We start from the raw sequence: 19,782 nt of genomic DNA, 5'->3' as shown, positions 1-19,782 counted from the left end.
CATCAAGTTTGGCTTGAATAACCAGTAAGTACATAAGATAACATAAACAATGTTGCTAACTTGGTACATTCCGTTTCAAGGGCATTTTTCTGGTAAAATCTTTTCTTTTGTACTCTTAGTAATTATGTTGGAACCTGCCGAAATACTCTGCTGAAATGACTCATTGATAAGATGCACATTCCAAATTATTTCAATGCATCAGAGGCAGTTGCAGCTTGATTTCTAAGAAAGTTCTACTGCAACTTGGCAGCAGCTTTATTAAGTATAGTATATCACTCGTTAAGAGTAGAAAATCTTTGACAAAGACAGTTACAAGGAGGAAGACAATTTACAGAGACATACAGTATACATTTTAATCCCTCCACAGGCATAATGATACGTGAAAATTTATATTTAGAAGGGTATAATAGCTAAACCTGTATTTTCCAAGAGTGCTGTTTTCTGAAATAATTTGTCACCAACAATGTTTTTCTATTTAAGTGAATTTGTGAAAGGCTGCCTCTGGAAATTGACCTCAAAAGTTCTAGTTAAAGATCCAGCACTGAAGTGCACAACTAATTACAAATAAAAGGAAATGAACATTTATAACTTCATTTTTTCCTAGATGTTGCCCAAGGAAGAATCCATTCATGTACATGTACAATGCTTAACATGCACTGAATTGCAAAGAAATGTATTTTTTTTTAACTAACTTTGTTTTCCAAAATAACCAGCAATTTCTTGATTTCATCATAAAACACAAGAACTAAAGCACCACCAGTCCCACGCAGGATATTTGAAAAGGCTCCTCTGAAGAAAGCACCAAATCCCTCATTTTTAAAAATCTTATAGAAGCAATCCAGTGTTCCAGTGTACTGTCTATCTGATTCACCGCTCTGTAGATTAAAAGTTCAAATTCTCAGTATGTCATTAGGTGCCACAATGCTAACTTACCTAATTACTGTGTTAAATTTATTATGAGCACATGTTTCACTGAAATTGTTACTGGTCATGTTGAGAAATATTTAAATGTGAAGGTGTTACTTTCTGATATATAATTGCTACTTTGGAATGGGAATACATTAACTTTTGCAAAAATCTAGGCTCCAAATTCCTACCAATTTGCTTCCCCCCCCCCCCCCCCCCGATGCCATTTTGATTTCTAAATTCAAAATAAATGTTTTAATAGATTTTAGAGATCATACATCATAGTAACATGTTCTTCCACTAAATTATTTTTTGTATTAGTAATAATACAGTGGAGGAAGAATTCTTGAAGTGTATGTGGGATGGCTTTCTGCAACGTACTTTAAATAATGGAGCTAAAGCTAATTCACATGTATCACAGTAACCACTTAATAAATTCCAAGACTTTATTTGCTTTTGTCCCAGCTGTGAACGTTGCTCAAAAAGCCCTTGAGCCATTCAGGAACACCACATTTTTCACCGTACAACAGTATTATTTTCTTCCTGTTTAAGTAACAGTCCCCCTGGATTTTTCTGTCCTTATGTAAAACACTTTGTATTTCCCCAAATTGAATTTAGTTGCCACCTATCAAGTGTATTCAAAACCTTTGATTAGCTTTGGAACTTAGTAAGGGAAAAGTGGAGCACTTTGGGATTTTTAGTTCCACTCACTTACAAAAACATTAAACAAACAGTTCCAAAAGACCCCTGTAGGGCACCATCAGTAAGATTTACCTAGACTAATGGCAATCCCAGTCTTGTTTACATACCATATTTGCGAAACAAATACATCATAATGCACGTTATAACCAAAGGGAATACTAAAAAGACAAGGCTTTGTTTCTTAATGTATGGAACATCTGCAATAAATCAAATTCAAATGTAAATAGATATGATATAATTGGGATTACAGAGTCATGGCTGAAGGGGCACAAAGGATAAGAACTAAACATCCAAGGGTGTTCAATACTTAGGAAGAGCAGACCAAAAGGAAAATAAGATGGTGAAGCTGGTTAAAGATGAGATTAACACAATGGTGAGTAAGGCTATTATCTCACATGATGTGGAATCTGTATGAATAGAGCCAAGAGGTACATAGGAGGAGAAAACATAAGTGGGAGTTGTATAGAGACCCCCAAAATAGTAGTGGTGATGATGGAAATGGAAATTAGAGGCATGTCCAATAAGGGTACAACAGTAATCATGGATGACTTTAACTTACATATAGATTGGGCTAGCCATATTAGTAACAATACTGTTGAGGAAGAATTCTTGGGGAGTGTACATTGATTGGTTTTCTGGTTCAACACATGAAGGAACCAACTTGTTTTCCTACACTATGTATGAGGAAAGATTAAACAACAGTATTACTATGAGAGGCCCATTGTGGAGGAGCAATCATAAAATGACAGAATTCTTCATTAAGACAGAGAGTAAGTTGATTCTGAGACTAGTGTCCTGAATCTAATGATTGGAAGGCAAGTTTTCTGAGTGGAGGTTGAGGAAGAACTATTCCTGCTTCTCCTGGTCCAGAAAGAGAAAATAAATATTTACCTGGTGGATCTGATCATTTTTGCCTCCCATTAAATACAAAGTTGCCTTAGAAATGCTGTTAAAATCCAAGTCATGGAGCCTTATTCGAATATTCTAATTCCTGAACCACTTCAAGAGCAATTCCACCAGACTTCAGAGAAGTCTATTTTAAAAGACCTTAATGCCCCTTTCCTCCCATGTTTTATTGCAGGTGATTTTATCTGAAAATTTTGCACTAATATGGTATAAATCTGAAACATGTACCCAAGCTGCCTTGAACTCAGCCATTTCCAGTTTTAACAGAAGCAAAATGAGCATGTGGAGATAGGCTGGGCAAATGGCAGGCAGTCACTGAAACCTATTGTTCATGGATTTTTAACCAGAGTGAACCTGAGCCACAGGAAATCCAACGGGTACAAGGAGGAAAGAGGAATAGGATCCATGATTGTGAACTATGTTTCCTCCAGGCCTTGTAGGCTGCACTATCAAATTATCTTGCACAATATCAATGATTGACCCTCCAAAGCCTTCTCATGTAGAAAATTTCAAAGACTAACCATCCTTTGAGTAAAGAAATTTCTTCTCATTTAAGTCCTAAAAGGCTTACCCCTTATTGTTAAACTGTCACTCCTATTTCTAGGCTCTTTAGCGAGGAGAAGCATTCTTTGTGCATCTAAGTGGTCGAGCATTCCAAGAATGTTGCATGTTCTGGTAAATATTAGAACATCGAAGAGTATAGCACAGAACAGGCCCTTCAGTCCACAATGTTGTGCCAACATAGCTATTCCCTCCTACCTACAGAATGCTCATATCCTTCTATTTTCCTCTCATTCATGTGTCCATCCAAGCCCCTCTTAAAAGCCCCCAATGAATTTGCCTCCACCATCCTATCAGGCAAAGCATTTCAGGCATCAATCATTCTCACAGTAAAAAACGTACCCCTCACGTCTGTTCGGAACCTATCCCCTCTCACCTTAAATGCATGCCCTCTGGTATTGGATCGCTCAATAATGGGAAAAGATATTGCTTGTCCACCCTATCTATGCCCCTCAATTTTGTACACCTCCAACAGATCACCCCCCCCCCCACCCCAGCTTCTGCCGCTCCAGAAAAAAAAGCCCAAGTTTGTCTAGCCTCTCCTGATAGCACGTGCCCTCTAATCTAGGCAGCATCCTAGTAAACTTCTTCTGCACCCTCTCTAAAGCCTCAACATCCTTCCTATAGTGAGGTGACCAGAATTGCACGCAATACTCTAAATGTGGCCTAACCAGAGCTCTATAGAGATGCATCATAACTTCTTGACTCCTAAACTCAACACCCCGATTAATAAATGCAAGCATTCGATAAGCCTTCTTAACCACTTGGTCTACCTGTGTAGCCACTTTCAATGAGTCATGGACTTGCACCCCAAGGTCTCTCTGCTCTTCAACACTATTAAGGGTATTACCCTTAAGAGTGAACTGCCTCTTGGTCCTACTAAGGTGCAACACCTCACATTTATCCGGGTTAAGCTCCATCTGTCATTTCTCTGCCCACATCTGCAGCCGATCTATATCACGCTGTATCCGTGTATCTGTCGCCAGTCTTCTACACTATTCACAACTCCACCGATCTTGGTATTGTCTGCAAACTTACGAACCCACCCATCAACATTCTCATCCAGGTCATTCATGTACATCACAAACAGAGGTCCCAGCACAGATCCCTGCGGAACACCACTACTCACAGGCCTCCAGCCTGAATAAGTCCCTTTAACCATGACCCTTTGTCTGCTACAGGCAAGCCAGTCCTGGATCCACACAGCCAATTCTCCACTGACCCCATGCATCCGAACTTTCTTGATTAACCAATTATGTAGGACCTTGTCTACAATATTGATTGTAGATTGCATTCTATATTGTGTGCATAAAAATTTCACAATAAAATAATTTAAAATTTAAGTGGAAATTTTCATTTTGATTTGAAGTTAGATGGATGATAGTTCTTGTTGATAAGCTGGAATTTTGATTCAAGCGGTGGAAGGTTAGATCACTATGGGAGAGGAGCAAATCAAAAAATCTGAAATTCCATCTGGGAATTTTCAAATGTATTCTTTGTTTTATCATTGATTTCATCACAAACCATAACTTCTAGCTTTTCCTATTCCTCACTAAAATCTTTGTACCAGTCTGCTACTGCTGGTGTACCTTGCAGGTAACACTCACTACACTTCAACTTCACTTACCCATTCTGCTTGCAGGATAAATCAATGGTTCTTGAAACAAGCAAATTAGGGGCAGAATACTGATTAAGGAGGAACAAAGGAGGAAGTGAAACATACAAAAAACCATGTCACTGAAGCAAAATGCACCTGTAACAGAATGTGAAGTAATTACTCTGAGGATCTCCCACACGGATAGCTCAGTCTGTGAGAGTGCAAAGAAGGATGATAAAGAATAGCACAATCTGAAAACAAACAGGGCTATTTATGAATAAAACACAAAATGCATTTTTGAAATGACAAAGGGTTAAGGGCTTGGAAAATGATAATTATTGTGAAAGATCAAAGAAAAAGGAATGGCCAGAGAGAGGGAGAGACAGACCAGAAGAAAGAGAAGCTTCAGCCAACAGGTCACAGAAGGAAAAGAGACAACACAACAACTTGGAGGATGAACCTCTGAGGAACATGTAGTGACTTTAATCTTTGTTAGATATTACTTCTTTGTATTAAAAGTAAATTCCTTAACTAATATATTATACCTATAACACATATATCCATAGTGGTTTGTTGCACAGGTCACTTTAGTTAGATTAAATTCAAAATTTTTAAAGAAATAAAACCTACAATTGGCAGAAAATGGCAAACCTTACAAGGTGACATAGTGAAGTGAGAGCACACTGCATGCCTTTACACTTAAGAAAGTGTTCAAACTGATATAAAATAAACTGTGGTCCATTAGTAGACACTAAATATTCTACTATGCCATAGGTACTGAATACAAGTTGGAGATTTTACGTGGTTTTCTGTGTTGTTGTGCAGCTTCCCACTAAAAAGAAACCTTTCCTGTCTTTCTGACAATAATCAATGAGCACTTGCTGCAATGGTTTGGTTGGCTATTTTCAGGATTTAACTGGTGTTGTGGGGATACAGGCATCCATTGCTGACAGAATGCAGGTGGCTCCTAATTCTTACCAGAGGGTGAAAAGTTACTGGGGTAGGCAAGAATGCAGAGTTGAGGTTACAGTTAGATTAGCCATGATAGAGCAGGGCTGAGGGGCTGAGTAGCCTACTCCTAATTCTAATTAATTTGTTTATATGAAAGGTATGGATTTAATTTTTAGATGCCATCTTAAATTGTTCTGTTTTACTTCAAGGAGGCTCCTTGGTTCTTTTACAGAAATGATTAGCCCCGTAATTCACAGCAAATTACTCAGTAAGGACAAGAGAACTCACAAATATGTAAAGAAAAGCTCCCCTTTCAGAATTCCAATGAGGTTTAATTGGAATTCTGTGAAACTAGGCTGAGAAAACTCCTAAAGAACTACTCCAGTCTGGAGGAGATATCTAAAATACCAAAGAAATCCTGCCTCTATGTACAGAGCTATACACTGGAACAATCTGACATGCCTATCCCTTCCAATTAAATCTTGTTGTAATTCTGATAAAGCAGCTTTCTTTACAGACTTATGTTGTCATTTTTGTCGTATTTTCTGAGGAATATACTCTGAACTGCAGGCAGCTAATCAAATGCCAGTGAATATTGCCTCTGCACTGGGCGGAGTTCTTGTTCACAACCAGTATGTATTTTACATCAAGCCATGCTGGTGCTCCTTTTAAGATTCACAACAATTTTGATTTGCTGTCACATTTACTTGTGTGTAATGCATTGCTTCCATTGAAAATTTAGTGACATCATACTTGGAACATGAGTGTTTCTGATCACTGTACCTGCATCTATGTGCATTCACAACAGATAGCCATGGTAACTTTGAAGCTTGATCCATTTTAACCACAATAATGAAATTAAATATTGGCTTTTTCTGGCATTGTATTGTTGGAAGCTATTAAGGAAAGTAACTAAACTGCTGTTACTCTCCCTGTATATTCTGTTGCAACAGGGATAGAAAAAAATGATTAATTGCCTTTAGGCTATAATGGATGCTGCAGGAAGATATTCAAAGATACAGATTTCTCTCCAGTGAAATTAAGTCTTTGCCATTTCCTCATACTGTGATGTTTGGAAGCCAAATACCATCATTTAATATTCAACAATCAACGCAAATGGGTTTCTGTTGGTCTTTTGCATAACCCAGAACAATTGCTCTGGAGAATCCAAGAATACACTTCAAAATCCATTACTGACCTGCATCATCAAACGTCTTCTCACGGTATCAAAAGGATAAGACAATATCCCAGAAAATGAGGTAACAGCTTGAGCAATTAAAAATGACAGAAAGACAGGAGTATTCTTTTGGTCTGGTAACACGCCCTGTGGAAAAAAGAAAAAACATTTTAACAAGAAATAATTGAAATATGAATTAATCTTGTTTTTCACTGAAAGGGCATACGCGTAGAGCAGCCTGTTAAACAATTTACTGTTTTTTTTATTCCATTGAAAATTGAGTGAATATTTTAACAGGCTATTTCTCTGAAAATTTACCCTATACATTTACGATTGCTGATGTTTTGATGCAACTGATCATCAAATGCCAGGCTTGTTCAAGGTTTCTCTGATAATGACTGAAGATTAAAGAGAAGACAACCAAAATTAAGGAAGTCCTCATCTAAATAATGATCAAAAATCCAGTCATCTTTGAAACTGGGCTAATACTCTGATAACTTCTGTATTACACTTTCCAATAAAAAGTATAAACGATTGGGCACATCCTAATAGGTCTTGGACGAGCATGCCTGCTTCTGTCTGTAGGGCCTGATTTCCTGTGTGATGTAGTCAACAATGTTAAGTAGTACTTAAGTAATCCTATATGGCAGTGTCAGTGTCAAATATGCAAATGATGCCACACAACATGTTATTTGTTAATGTGCATATTATGCATACATAAGCACACAATCCAGAGATCCATTTTGTGTTATGTGCATTATAAGGGTCTAAATCATGTTTAGGGATTGATATCAGCCTGCACCTAGAAAACATTCACCACTTGACAGAATTGCTAGGCAGTCTTTCAATTGATCAATGTAATTTTCCTTTTGTTTAGATTGTTGAACAATCTAAACAAAAAGAAAGTCACGTGATAAAAATTTATGGCTGAGATAAATTGAAACATGTTCATTGGGCATTTCAAGAACTAACCGAGATATCTTGGGATCCAGGAACCTAGATTAATCTGAAACACGTCAAAAATATCTGTATAAAGCAAACATCACAATTTACTTGGATATCAATACTTGAATGGTGAATAGGTCAAACCCAAAAAGCAAAGACTTTTTAAACGTATTCAGAATAGAAATATTTTTAAAGTCACCTTGATTGTATCATAGCATCCGAAGTAGGAAGCTCGATATACAATGATGCCATTCACTGAAACAGCAAATCCTTGATAAAGACCCCGAGGCCCATCTCGCTTTGCAACTTTCATGATGCAGTCAGCAAGACCTGTAAATTGCCTCTCCTGAGGACCTACAGTGTAAAGGAACACTCCAGTTACAATAAACAAAACAGTTTTGGTACAGAATGCAAAATTAAATGGATTCCAAACTGAATCCCAAATGGGTAATTGTTTAATGAAAATGCCAAACCAACAAATCCTCTGCATATATACAACATAAATAATAATGCAGTAAAACTCCATTAACGTAGCGCAGAGGCGGTGCCAGACTAGCAAATTTTTCAGGCCACTGCATGTTGTTTTATACTCCAACAAACTTTAAATTCACCTCTACCTCCCCATTCCCAATTATTTGAGCAAAGCATCAGGAAATGTTCTTGCTGCAGCACAGACAGCACTTGCTGCTTCCCCTTACAGATTAATGTTATGCAAACTAGCCCTTGTGTTAAATCTGTTATATCACCCTCTACTTGCAACAAATTATTCACTTTTATTGTCATACTTTTTTTTCAAACTTTTGAACAGGATCTTTGCTTTTTCTTGAATAGTCATCAGGCTAATGAGTATTTGGCGTTGATTTTGATCTTCAAGCCAAACAAGCAACAGTTTTTCCCATCGCAATTATCAAATCACTTCATTGCTTTGCAATGATGGTAGCCTGCATTGTGACCAATCTTTTAATATGCTCAAGAATTTGTGTTTTGTCCTTTATGGTACTGCTGAATGGCTGAATCCCAACTCTGCCAATTTTTGATGGCATTGGGATAGTTTTCCCTTTCTTAGATGCACTACCATCACATTAATCTTTTTTGCTTTTGGTAGCCATGGTAATGACAAAATACTGTAAGAATTATACAGTCAGTACAGTTGTAAAGAATCATAAACACTGCTATCCAATATGGCACTCTAATGACGACTGGTGTTTGTGTGGGAGGCTTGAGTTGTGTTGACATCAAAAGTGTTATTTGCCCAGTGTGCACAGGAAATTAGTTCTGCCATTCATAGGAAAGAATGCAATGTATGTACATTGAACTTTTGATTTTATGGGAGCTCATATGTACGGGTTTCCATAAACTGTGTGTTCATAACCTGCGGATAGCCTGGCTGGTATTCTCAATCATTTCTCGACCTCATGCAGATTGAATTGACTTGGTAGAAGATTAGTTTCTGTAGACGTGGGAGCCTTAAAAAGGTATGATCCACTTAGGCCTTCTGGTTGTTTGCAAATGCTTTAACCTTGTCTTTTACATGACTGCTATGCACCAGTCATTGAAGATGATGATATTTCTGGAGTGTCCTCCTCTTAACTGTTAATTATTCACCAACTTTTACAAATGAATGTACTAGACCTCACCCACTGGTGGATTACTTTGCTCTATCATTTCCCTTTGGGTGCAGAAATTTCTTCTCACCTATCATGCATGGCTCACCCCTTAAGACCTCTGGTTCTAGACAGCCCACCTTGAGCTTTTCATTTATCCTGTCAAATTCCCTAAGTATTTTTAAGTATGCATCACAGCTTGGTATGGCAACTGCTCTGCCTGGGACCACAAGAAACTGCAGAGAGTTGTGGCCACAGCTCAGCACATCACGGAAACCACCCTCCCCTTCATGGACTCTGTTTACACTTCTCGCTGCCTTGGAAGAACAACTGGCATAATCAAAGACCCCACCCACTCCAGACATTCTCTTCTCCCCTCTCTCATCAGGCAGAAGATACAAAAGCCTGAAAGCACGTACCACCAGGCTCAAGACAGCTTCTATCCCGCTGTTATAAGACTACTGAACAGTTCCCTAGTACGCTAAAATGGACTCTTGACTTCACAATCTACCTCATTACGACCTTGCACCTTATTGTCTACCTGTACTGCACTTTCTCTGTAGCTGTGGCACTTTGCTCTGCATTCTGTATTGTTTTAACTTGTAATACCTCAATGCACTGTGCATTGAATTTATCTGTATGGACAGTATGCAAGACAAGTTTTCCACTGTAGCTCTGTACAAATGACAATAATAAACCAATTCCAATTTTGCCTGTTTCAATGAGATAACCTCTCATTCTTCTGAACACAAAAGAGTATAGACCCAATCTAGTTAATCCCTCTATATATGACAAACCCACTATCCCAGGGATCAAGCTGGTATACATCTGCTGCACACCTTCTATGTAGGGAGATACAACATCCCAGATACAGACTTATCAAGGCCCTATGTAATTGGAACAATGTCCTTACTCGTACTCCAATCTTCTTTACAATAAAAAAAACTCTTGTTTTCTTGATTTGCTTGCTGTTTCTGCATCTTAACTTTCAGTGATTCATGTCCAAGGACATCCAGGTTCCTCCGAACACCAGCACCTTTCTATCTCTCACCATTCAAAAGATACTCCAGTTTCTACACTTTTTTTTTTACAATTTAACATGATGGTACTGCCACATAACAAGATGGAAGATGTCCTTAGCATGAAGGCAAGAAGCTTCAATGAGGACGAAGTAACAGCAAAGTTAAAATTTACCAATACTGTGACAAGAAATGCATTTGCAAAAAGTAGACTGGTGACAATGAAGTCAACCAGGGTTTATTCCATAAATTGGTTCTAGCCTGACAGCTAGATCCAGCAACCATGTCTAACTGGACCTGGAGGTCCGTCAATGGTAGTGCTGCTGTCCCACTCTTGGATAATGAAATTCCTCACCCACAGCATACTCTATTCTCTGGGTAGAGGCACTGAGTAACAAGTGCCGTGCAATGAGCAGGAGTACAAAATCATCAGTTAAAGGAGGATGTTAGTCATAATCACCAGGTTTTCTTGTTTCTGTTTGACTTAATGGAATGAGACTTCCTGTAGTACAGTTAATTGTCATCAATCGCGTTGCTAACTCAAGTGGGTCTGTCCTGTCAGAAAGACAAGATGTATCCAAGAACTGTGATAGAGAAATCTGAATGATTTGGTGAATCTGCGCAATTCAAGTCATTAAATATATTCAAGGAAGTAGGTATACCTTAATTAATGGATATGGGGAGAAGGCCAGAAGAGGATACTAAAGTGGATGATTAACCATGATCATGTTGAGTTGTAGAACAAGCCTACAGGGCTGGATGGCCGATTCTGGCTGCTATGAGAAATAATATTTTGTTTTGAAGGTATTTCTGAAGCAAGCACCCACCCTCACTATTTGCATTTCCAACTGACCAGAGCTTAACCACAGATCCAGAAAACCATTCCTGGAACTGAGTGGCAACAAGAACTTGGTTGACCTATTCTGTAACATACAAGAGCCAGAACAAGCCTCACACACAAAACTCCTCTGAAAACAGATGCCAACGCATCACTTGCTTTGCTGTCAATCAAAGATATAGGGTTTTTCCAATGCTTTCGACTGTCTCTGACATTCAGAAATATTTGAAAGCTTTTAATAATTTTTCCAAGTATGATATAAAGCACTCAATGTTAATAATTACATTTAAAACATAATGTCCTGTATTCTTACTTCTGTAACCAGCATAATTACAATCATTATTCAAGTGAATGTGCTCCTGAAGGCTTTGCAGATTTAACTTGTCACAGAATTCAACAGGAAATTCTCAAGTGCAAGTACTAGGAAATCTCAGCTAACTCCTGCTCCACTCTATACAGAGCCCAGCATAGCAAAGAGATCACCAGAGAACTTGATCAATAGTTCAGTACTCCTGTATAACTGATCAAGTCCTGAACATATGGGGCCTTACAATTCCATGCAGACCGCCAGAATTTACCTGCATAATCTGGGCCACTGTGCTTAAGTATTTCTACAAATGAGCAGGCAATTATTAGTCAAATTCTTTGTTTTAGGCCTGGAAGACATTAGGTTACCAATTTCCTTCCCCAAAGGACATTGGTGAACTGGACGGACTAGTTAATCAGGTAGCTTCCTGATCACTGTTTAGTTGTTTGCTTACTAAACCATCAGGGAAAGACCAACACTGTCCAGTGATGCAGAGTTAAAAGTAAACTCATAAATCAGACAGGTCAAGAATCTGGGCCTTCATCCAGAAAATGGCTCATTTTATAAAATAAGTTGTGAGCCACTTCCTTTGTGGAACACTTTAATAAAGATGCTGAAATTGTCCACATTGGCTGATAGCTGATTAATAATGTTTTATTATTTTATCAAGGTACAAAGTGTACTAAATGTAATTCTGTTTTAATCTCTGCCTTGACTATGACCCCAAATTCACCATCTCCATTTGTATACACAATTCCCTCCAGACTTATTTCAATCTCTCTATTCCTCTCTGCATAAACCTTGGACTTTTCTCGTCTCTTTCAGTTGTAGTTAATTTGTCATGCCTACTTTTGACTTCTCACCCCTTGGGTATTTCTCAACTGTCCCCATCTCTAACTCATACCTTTGTCTTTCTTTAATCCTCCTGCTATTCTAGGCCTGGATCCCACTCAAATAATCTCACATGGGCACACTGTGCTACTCTTTATTTAATCCTTTTCTCCACCTCCTTGGTCAATAAATTCAAATCAGCTTGATTTTCTGCTCACCCTATGCTCCATTGCCCTCTTTCGAGCATAAAGCTGTTATCTAACACTCTCGCCTCCTCTAATTCATTTTCTACTCCCAAACCCCCACATTTCTCAGTGACGCATCATTCCATATGTCCTCATTCAACCTCTGAAAATGAGACATCTTCTCATTTCACTTTTCCCTTCTAAATTTTGTCATCTTCCCTAAACCTTTTCCTCCAATGTAACTTCCTACTCATGTTCACATCTATCTCTCACAGACTCTTTATTCTTGTAGCCTAAAAAAGGCATCTCTGATCACTTCTTTGCATCTCTCATCATTAATATACCCCAACCACCTTCCAATCTTCCTTCAGCATGACACTGGAAAAGGCCATACTTACTCCATTTTCCACTGTACTGCTTAGACCATGGCCCTTCCTTCATGAAAAATAATTGGAGCTGCTTTGCCTAACTTCCTCCTCGCTTCCACTTTTGATGGTCTTAAGTTCACAAAATAGCTTAGGAGGCAGTCATACTGGCCTCCAAACCTCTGCTGGCTCTTCATAGAGCAATCCTGTTGTTTCCAACCCCTTTTTCCTTACAGCTCTACAAATTGTTTTCCCTCAAGGAGATATCCAATTCCCTTTTGAAAGCCATGAATATTTCAACAAAACCCTCTTTTGCAACCTCATTATGGGCCATTGTCTAAAAGAGAAATTTCATAGGATCTGGCATACAACAAGTTTACTTATCTATCAAAGGCCAGATCTGCCTGGTCCATGAATGTCATCTCATTCTTTGCTGCCTAAACTGCCTACTGCCGTAGGATTATAATTCCTGCTTTAATTTCTCAACCGCCATCATCTTCTTAATGCTTCTTCACTGTCCCCTTTCAAGTGGGATTTATTAACTTCTTTAACACTAAGATCAAGACAATATACTTCTTTCAACCTTTTCCTTCCCAAGTTAGCAGAATGTTGATCCTTGGCCTGAACCTCTATTCTGCAGTTTCACTTTCATCTGCTCCCATGAATCCACTCTTACTACATTGCTGATAAGACATTTTCTCTTCTCAGGTTATGTCAGGTGATATTCTTAACTCTTTGCAAGTACTGTCACTGATACTTTCAAAGCCATCATCATCATCATCCCTCCTCAAAACCTCTCTTACTTTTTGCTTTTGCAAATTAGTACCATATTTTCCTCTCCAGTTACAGACTGTAGCTGATTTCCAAATCTATGCCAATATGATCTGCAACTCCTTGGTTGAATCTCTGCACTCAGATTTCTAGGTCTACCTACACTACAGACACTTGACATGTTTATCTCTTTGCTGTACTGGTTCAGGGGATTCACAAAATAAATATGCAGATAAAGTAAGTGATTAGGAACGCATATGGTATGTTGGCTTTTAACAGCAAAGGATTTGGAGTACAAGTAAGGAAATCCTACTGAGATCGTGTAGCACTTTGGCAAGATTTCATTTGGAGTAATATGTGCAATTTTGGTTTCCATAACAAAAGAAAAATATACTTGCCTTGGAGTCACACAACCCAGATTGACTCCTGGGATGAGGAGGTTGTCTTATGAGGAGAGATGAATAAGACTGGCCTGGTTTGGGTCCTGTGTAACAGTACTCCAAACACGAAGATATATTGTTCAAAGAGGCTACATGAGTGGCACTAGTGCTCTGAACAAAGAATGTACTTTGATGAAATCCTGAATGTATAGACTTGACAACATTATGAATGTAGAGATTGGATGAGGATGGAAAGAAAGCCAAGTATTGTTTTGTATTTCTTGAACATATTTTTATGAATGATTTTTATTTTTGAAATAAAAAAGTTGGGCTATATTCACTAGAATTTAGAAAAAATGTGATTTCATCGAGGTACACAAAATTCTGAGAGATTGACAACGTTAAAAGTGAGAGCCTATCTGCTCTTAATGGTGCACCCAAAACTAGGGGATACATTCTCAGGATAGGGGATCAGTCATTTATGACAGATGAGGAGAAATTTCTTTACTCAGCAATATGCATCTCTGGTATTCTCTACCACAAGAGGGCTGTAGCTGCTCAGTTGTTGAACATATACACAAGATCCTTGGACTGGGAATCAGAAGATATAACGACTGGGCTGAAAAATAGACAACACAAGGCTGCAAAGTGGTGCAACAATTAGTACTGCTGCCTCGTGTGTGAATAAACTTTTGTTCAACCAGACCTGATGGGTGCTGCCTGTGTGAAGATTGCACGCCCTCCCCAACACTATGGATGTGTGCTGGGTGTTCCAGTTTCATTCCGTATCCCAAAACAAGGTTACCTATGTTACGGACTCAGTGAAAGTCCCTTTAAGATAGAGAGTGTGTGTGTATGTGTGTGTGGGGCGTGCTTACGTCAATAGAAGATAAAGGACGTAATGACGTTGTTGAAGAAGTTAGAAGAAGAAGAAAGAGAGAGAGAGAGAGAGAAGGGAGAGAGACACCAGCCTGCTTGTTTTCTCTATCGATGGATGAGAAACAATAACTGTGTTTGCTACTGAAATCCATGTATGGAAGTTGGAAGTAATCCGGTGGAGTTCACTTTGTTGCTGACCTGTAGAAGGAAACAGGTATTTGTGTGTGGACGACCACGATTTGGATGCTTTTCGGGGTGAGGAAGTCACTACCGAGTAAACACTGGAGTGTCGGTTGGGTTCCATCGTGGAACATTTGGATTTCGTATTTACTCTCCCTATGTTCTCTACGTCTACGTCTTATCTTCTGACAATGGTGGTTGTTGAAGAAGCCCTTGCTCATGTTTCACCTTATGACTTGCGGAACTGAACTTTAAGAACCATTCCGGAACTTGGAGTTTGGGACTTTGTCTCACACACACACACACACGAAGAGTTTAGTTTTGGGGTTAACGTTCGAGGTTTAACATTTCTGAATTCTAACATACTAACATTTTTACTTTTATTTTACGTATTATCATAAGTAGTAATCAATAAAATAGTTTTTAAACACTGAATCATGCTCAGTGTGTTTCTTTTGTTGCTGGTTCGTGACACCTAGTTTTGTATATTACCACATAATGTGGGTTAGTATCAAAAGAACAAAAGGAAAGTTTATGTGCATGTAAGAGGTTAAACTGCATGGCTACAGGGATGTAAGGAGAGGGAAATAGGACTTATAGAATTGTTCTGCTGGAAGATGGCATGGACCTGATGGGCTGAATAGACTCCATGTGTCGTAGTAAGTATTGGATCAGTCATCATCTTACTGAATGATGGAAAAAACTTGAGTGACTGTGTAGCATACTCCTGCTTCTCCTTATTTTTTGTTGTAATTAGTTTCTATGACTATGAATGTGATGAATTTCCACTGATTTTCTTCTAACTCTGATATGGTCCAATGATTCTCCTTAGTTATCCAAATCAATGGGACTGCCTTTGTTTAAATCAAAGTGTTGATTCTGTTACTGGCTAAATGTAATCAATATCTCCTGAAATAACTTTTCTTACAACCTCCACATTCTCTCAAGTAAACTAAGTTTTAATTATTCCAATTCCTTCTCAATAGCCTTCTCTTCAACCCAAAGTGCTTAGTTGTCTAACACTAATTTTTGTGGTGTGAGTACTGACAGTACAATCCGAGATAACTTCCTGCATGATACCTTTGCCGATGTCAGCTGCCAAACGTGTTCGCGCAAAATCCAGTGGATATACAAAACACAAGGACGTAGCACCCGCAGCTCCTCCAGATGCTAAGTTTGCCAAGAACCATTTTCCAAACTGAAATGAAAAAAAATCTCATCCTTATATATTTTTAATTCAACATGAACACTTACTTACATTTACACAAAGATTTCATTTCAACTATCAAGGCTTTTAAAGACAATGTTTCTAATTTACACCCATTCAACTTTTGTACAACTTACTTATGCTCACTTGCAAGTTTTACAAAAGCATCTCTTTTCCAGACTCTGTTAAATACAAGGTTGAAAACTTATAGTTATGTATAATTAAATAACTGCTGCATGATTTATCTGCAATCATTGGTGCTAAAAGTACTATGTAGTAACAGTTGCTTATTTAAAAAGACAAAAAATTTTATTCAATTGAAATTGAATTTTCAGGCTTATATCTACTTAAACTAAAATACAAGACAGAAAAAAAACAAGACAAAGATAACAGGTATTCATAATCACTCAGTGACCTAACATTTACCTGTTTAAATGCAACAAATCTGGAACTTGTGCAACCTCTCGCTCAATGTCAGAAAAACTAAAGAGCCGATGTTGACTTCAGGAAGGCAAACATGCACCAGTCTACATTAAGGGATCAGCAGTGGAGAGTCAGCAGCTTTAAAATATCAGATGACATGTCCTGGGCCCAGCACATAGATGCAATCATAAGGAAAGTGCACGAGTGTCCTTACTTTCTTAGGTTACGGAGGTTCAACTTGTCACTGAACACTCTAACAAACTTCTACAGATGTACTGTTGAAAGTATCCTGACTGGTTGCGTCATGGTCTGGTACGGCAATTCGAATGCTCGGGAATGCAAGAAGCTGCAGAGAGTAGTGGGCTCTGCCCAATATATCATCAGCACATTCCTCCCCACCATTGGTAGTACCTACAGGAGAGCACTGCCTCAAGAAGGCAACATCCAAAGATCCCCACCATCTGAGCCATGCTATCTTTTTGTAGCTACCATCAGGCAGGAGGTACAGAAGCTTGGAGTCCCACACCACCAGGTTCAAGAACAGCTACTTCCATTGAACCATTCAGTTCCTGAATCAACCAGCAAAACCCTAATCACCACTACAGTTTAGCAACACTATAACCATTCTGAACACTTTGCACTAAAATGAACTTGTATTTTTTTGTTCTGTGTTTTTTTCTTGTAAAAATTGTGTGTAATTTATGGTTAATTTTCATGTGAATGCTGCTTATATGATGCTATGTGCCTATGATGCTGCTGTGTTAGTTTTTTAATGCACCTGTGCATACATGTACTTGTGCATATGACAATAAACTTGACTTTGATATATACTTAAAAAGAAAGACAAAACTTAGCAGTTGGAGGCACCATCCCAGACGCTCCACTGCTGGACTGTCCATGGTCCAACTGCAGAGTGGAGCTCAGCCTTGTTAAGATTCCTCAGTTTATGCAAAGGGGGGCGGGGGGGGGGGAAGGAATGGGCAAATGGGTGGGGCACAGGAGGGAGGGAGGGAGAGAGGGAGAGAGAGAGAGAGACAGACAGACAGACAGCTAGCTAGCTCTTGGATTCCGTGCCAGGTTAGACATTCCACAAGATCTGTAATGTCATTGATTTAACTATATATGGCTGCAGATAAGAAATTTAAGCTTTTTTTTGCTGTTGTTCAATGTTTCTAATTATTTGGAAGTGATTTTAAGCAAGTTTAGATATTACTATTTTTGGGATGTTTCTGAATGTCACGAGAAATTTAAAAACCTTTCCTGCTCAGAGAACTGACAAAGCTTGGGGCAGGGCTTCATCAAGTCCAGGATGCTTTGGGCCACAAGGCAAGCCGGACTCATACTTAAATCAGGCATCTTGGGCAATGAAGTGACTGTGGAGGTGATTGCAATCAATACACCTATGCCAGCAAGATCTGGTCCATTAAGGTTCATTGGCTATCACAACAGGAGAAAGTGAACATTAATAATGAAAAAAAAATCATTTAGTCATTTATGTCTGCAGTTTTGCTGAAACAAACTGCCAGACACTTTCTTTCTTCAGTATAATTCAGAGCCTTGGTCAAATATGTCACTGCAGTAATGTGTGGTATGTAGCTGGAGTATGCTCCTGAGTCAGATGGTTGTGTACGTTTCCCCAAAACTGGAAAAAACTGCCCTGAAGAAATGACTGGAACAAACTGAGATGCAAGTGGCTAATTTCCATTAGTGACAACTTCAGAGCAAATCTGAAGAAAAAATGAAATGGATATTCATTCCATCAGAATTTTGTTGACATTACTGAAACGCTATTATACTTCTATTGTTATAGTTTTTGCACATAGACTGGAGTGCTGCTAGAAATTCTGCTGTGCGTCTAAGCTATCCAAATAAATCACTTGCTAACTCTAAAAGTGGTCAAATAGTGGATATCATGCTTAAACTGTTCAGAAACACGTATGCATGCAATGTAACAATGCAGAATGCTAGATCACTTCCGGCTGAAGCCAATCCCTATACAACTTTCAACTGGATGTTCCTCCTCTGTGAAGGCACATTATGGAAATGTAATTAACATACAGTGTGGGACACAGACAGGAATCAGGTCAGAGTAACAGAGATACTCATGTAGTACCCTGGGCTTCACATGTGAATTTGGAGCTACTCAGTAATTGAAAGGTCTATCATCTTCTGGGTATTCAGCTGTAGAGACTGTTAGTAGAAATTACTGCAATGTTTCCAGCTCATTCAACTCTCTCATCCCCAGGGGAAGAAACACTTGACTCTTGAGGGTAAAGACTGTAGGATCCTTTCCTCACCCAAATCTGGGCTCACTGCTATGGCAGGAGAAGTCTTGGCTACATTAAAGAATGCTAGGTTATCAACTTTTTGAGCAAATGCAGTCCTTACCAGGGTTTAAAATATTTACTTGCCCTCATGAGGGAAGCCCTACTACAATGAAGATGACGACCCCATTTGGAAAGATGATGGCTGTCAATCTGCCAACATTCTGTGCCACTCAATCACTGCTATTTATAAATGACTCAACAGCTACATTGATTGCCAGTTTATAATTGAATGGCAATAAAATGAAAGTGTCCTTGCCATCACATTTGCTTCTGAGTACAAACACAATCCATCTGTTGACCTCAAGCACTGCAAGGTGCTCCTTTGTAGCCTCATGGGAAAATAGCTACACTTACCTGTATGGCCACAATGCAGTACTGGCAATGAATGAAAACAAGCTTCATCATTGTGCTAAATTAAGGGAGCACTGTGGTCACCAACTGTGTCCATGCTGGCTTGCTCTATTAGTGACCACCGTGCTCCATTCATCATAAATAACAAGAGGAAGAGCAAAGGAATTGATCAATATCAGGACTTTTACGCATGAAATAAAAATGTTTAATATCTTAACTTTAATTCAAAAGCTTAACTATGCTAATGACTATCCAATCATGTGCATTCACTTTGTGCTTCTTAAAAGTAATTTTGTTTATAAAGTCTAAGTTAGCCCTGTGTCAGCAGCTAAGCTGATGGATGATTCCTTCTTTCTAGTGAAGGAAGTAA

At 38.7% G+C, this 19,782-nt stretch overlaps 1 protein-coding gene across 1 annotated transcript in view; it reads right to left on the bottom strand.

Moving 5' to 3' along the window:
• Positions 1-683: 683 nt before the first annotated feature.
• The window catches only part of LOC127584248 (ADP/ATP translocase 4-like), a 43,345-nt gene continuing 24,246 nt past the window's right edge, over positions 684-19,782 (bottom strand). Inside the window, exons 3-6 of the mRNA XM_052040894.1 lie at positions 16,185-16,302; positions 7,945-8,099; positions 6,822-6,947; positions 684-875 (exon numbers count right to left, since the gene is read on the bottom strand). Coding sequence (XP_051896854.1) covers positions 684-875; positions 6,822-6,947; positions 7,945-8,099; positions 16,185-16,302 — 591 coding nt within the window. The remainder of the gene's footprint in view (positions 876-6,821; positions 6,948-7,944; positions 8,100-16,184; positions 16,303-19,782) is intronic.

Source organism: Pristis pectinata, chromosome 2, assembly GCF_009764475.1.
Source record: "Pristis pectinata isolate sPriPec2 chromosome 2, sPriPec2.1.pri, whole genome shotgun sequence".
NCBI lineage: Eukaryota > Metazoa > Chordata > Chondrichthyes > Rhinopristiformes > Pristidae > Pristis > Pristis pectinata.
This window is presented reverse-complemented; position numbering and strand designations above follow the sequence as displayed.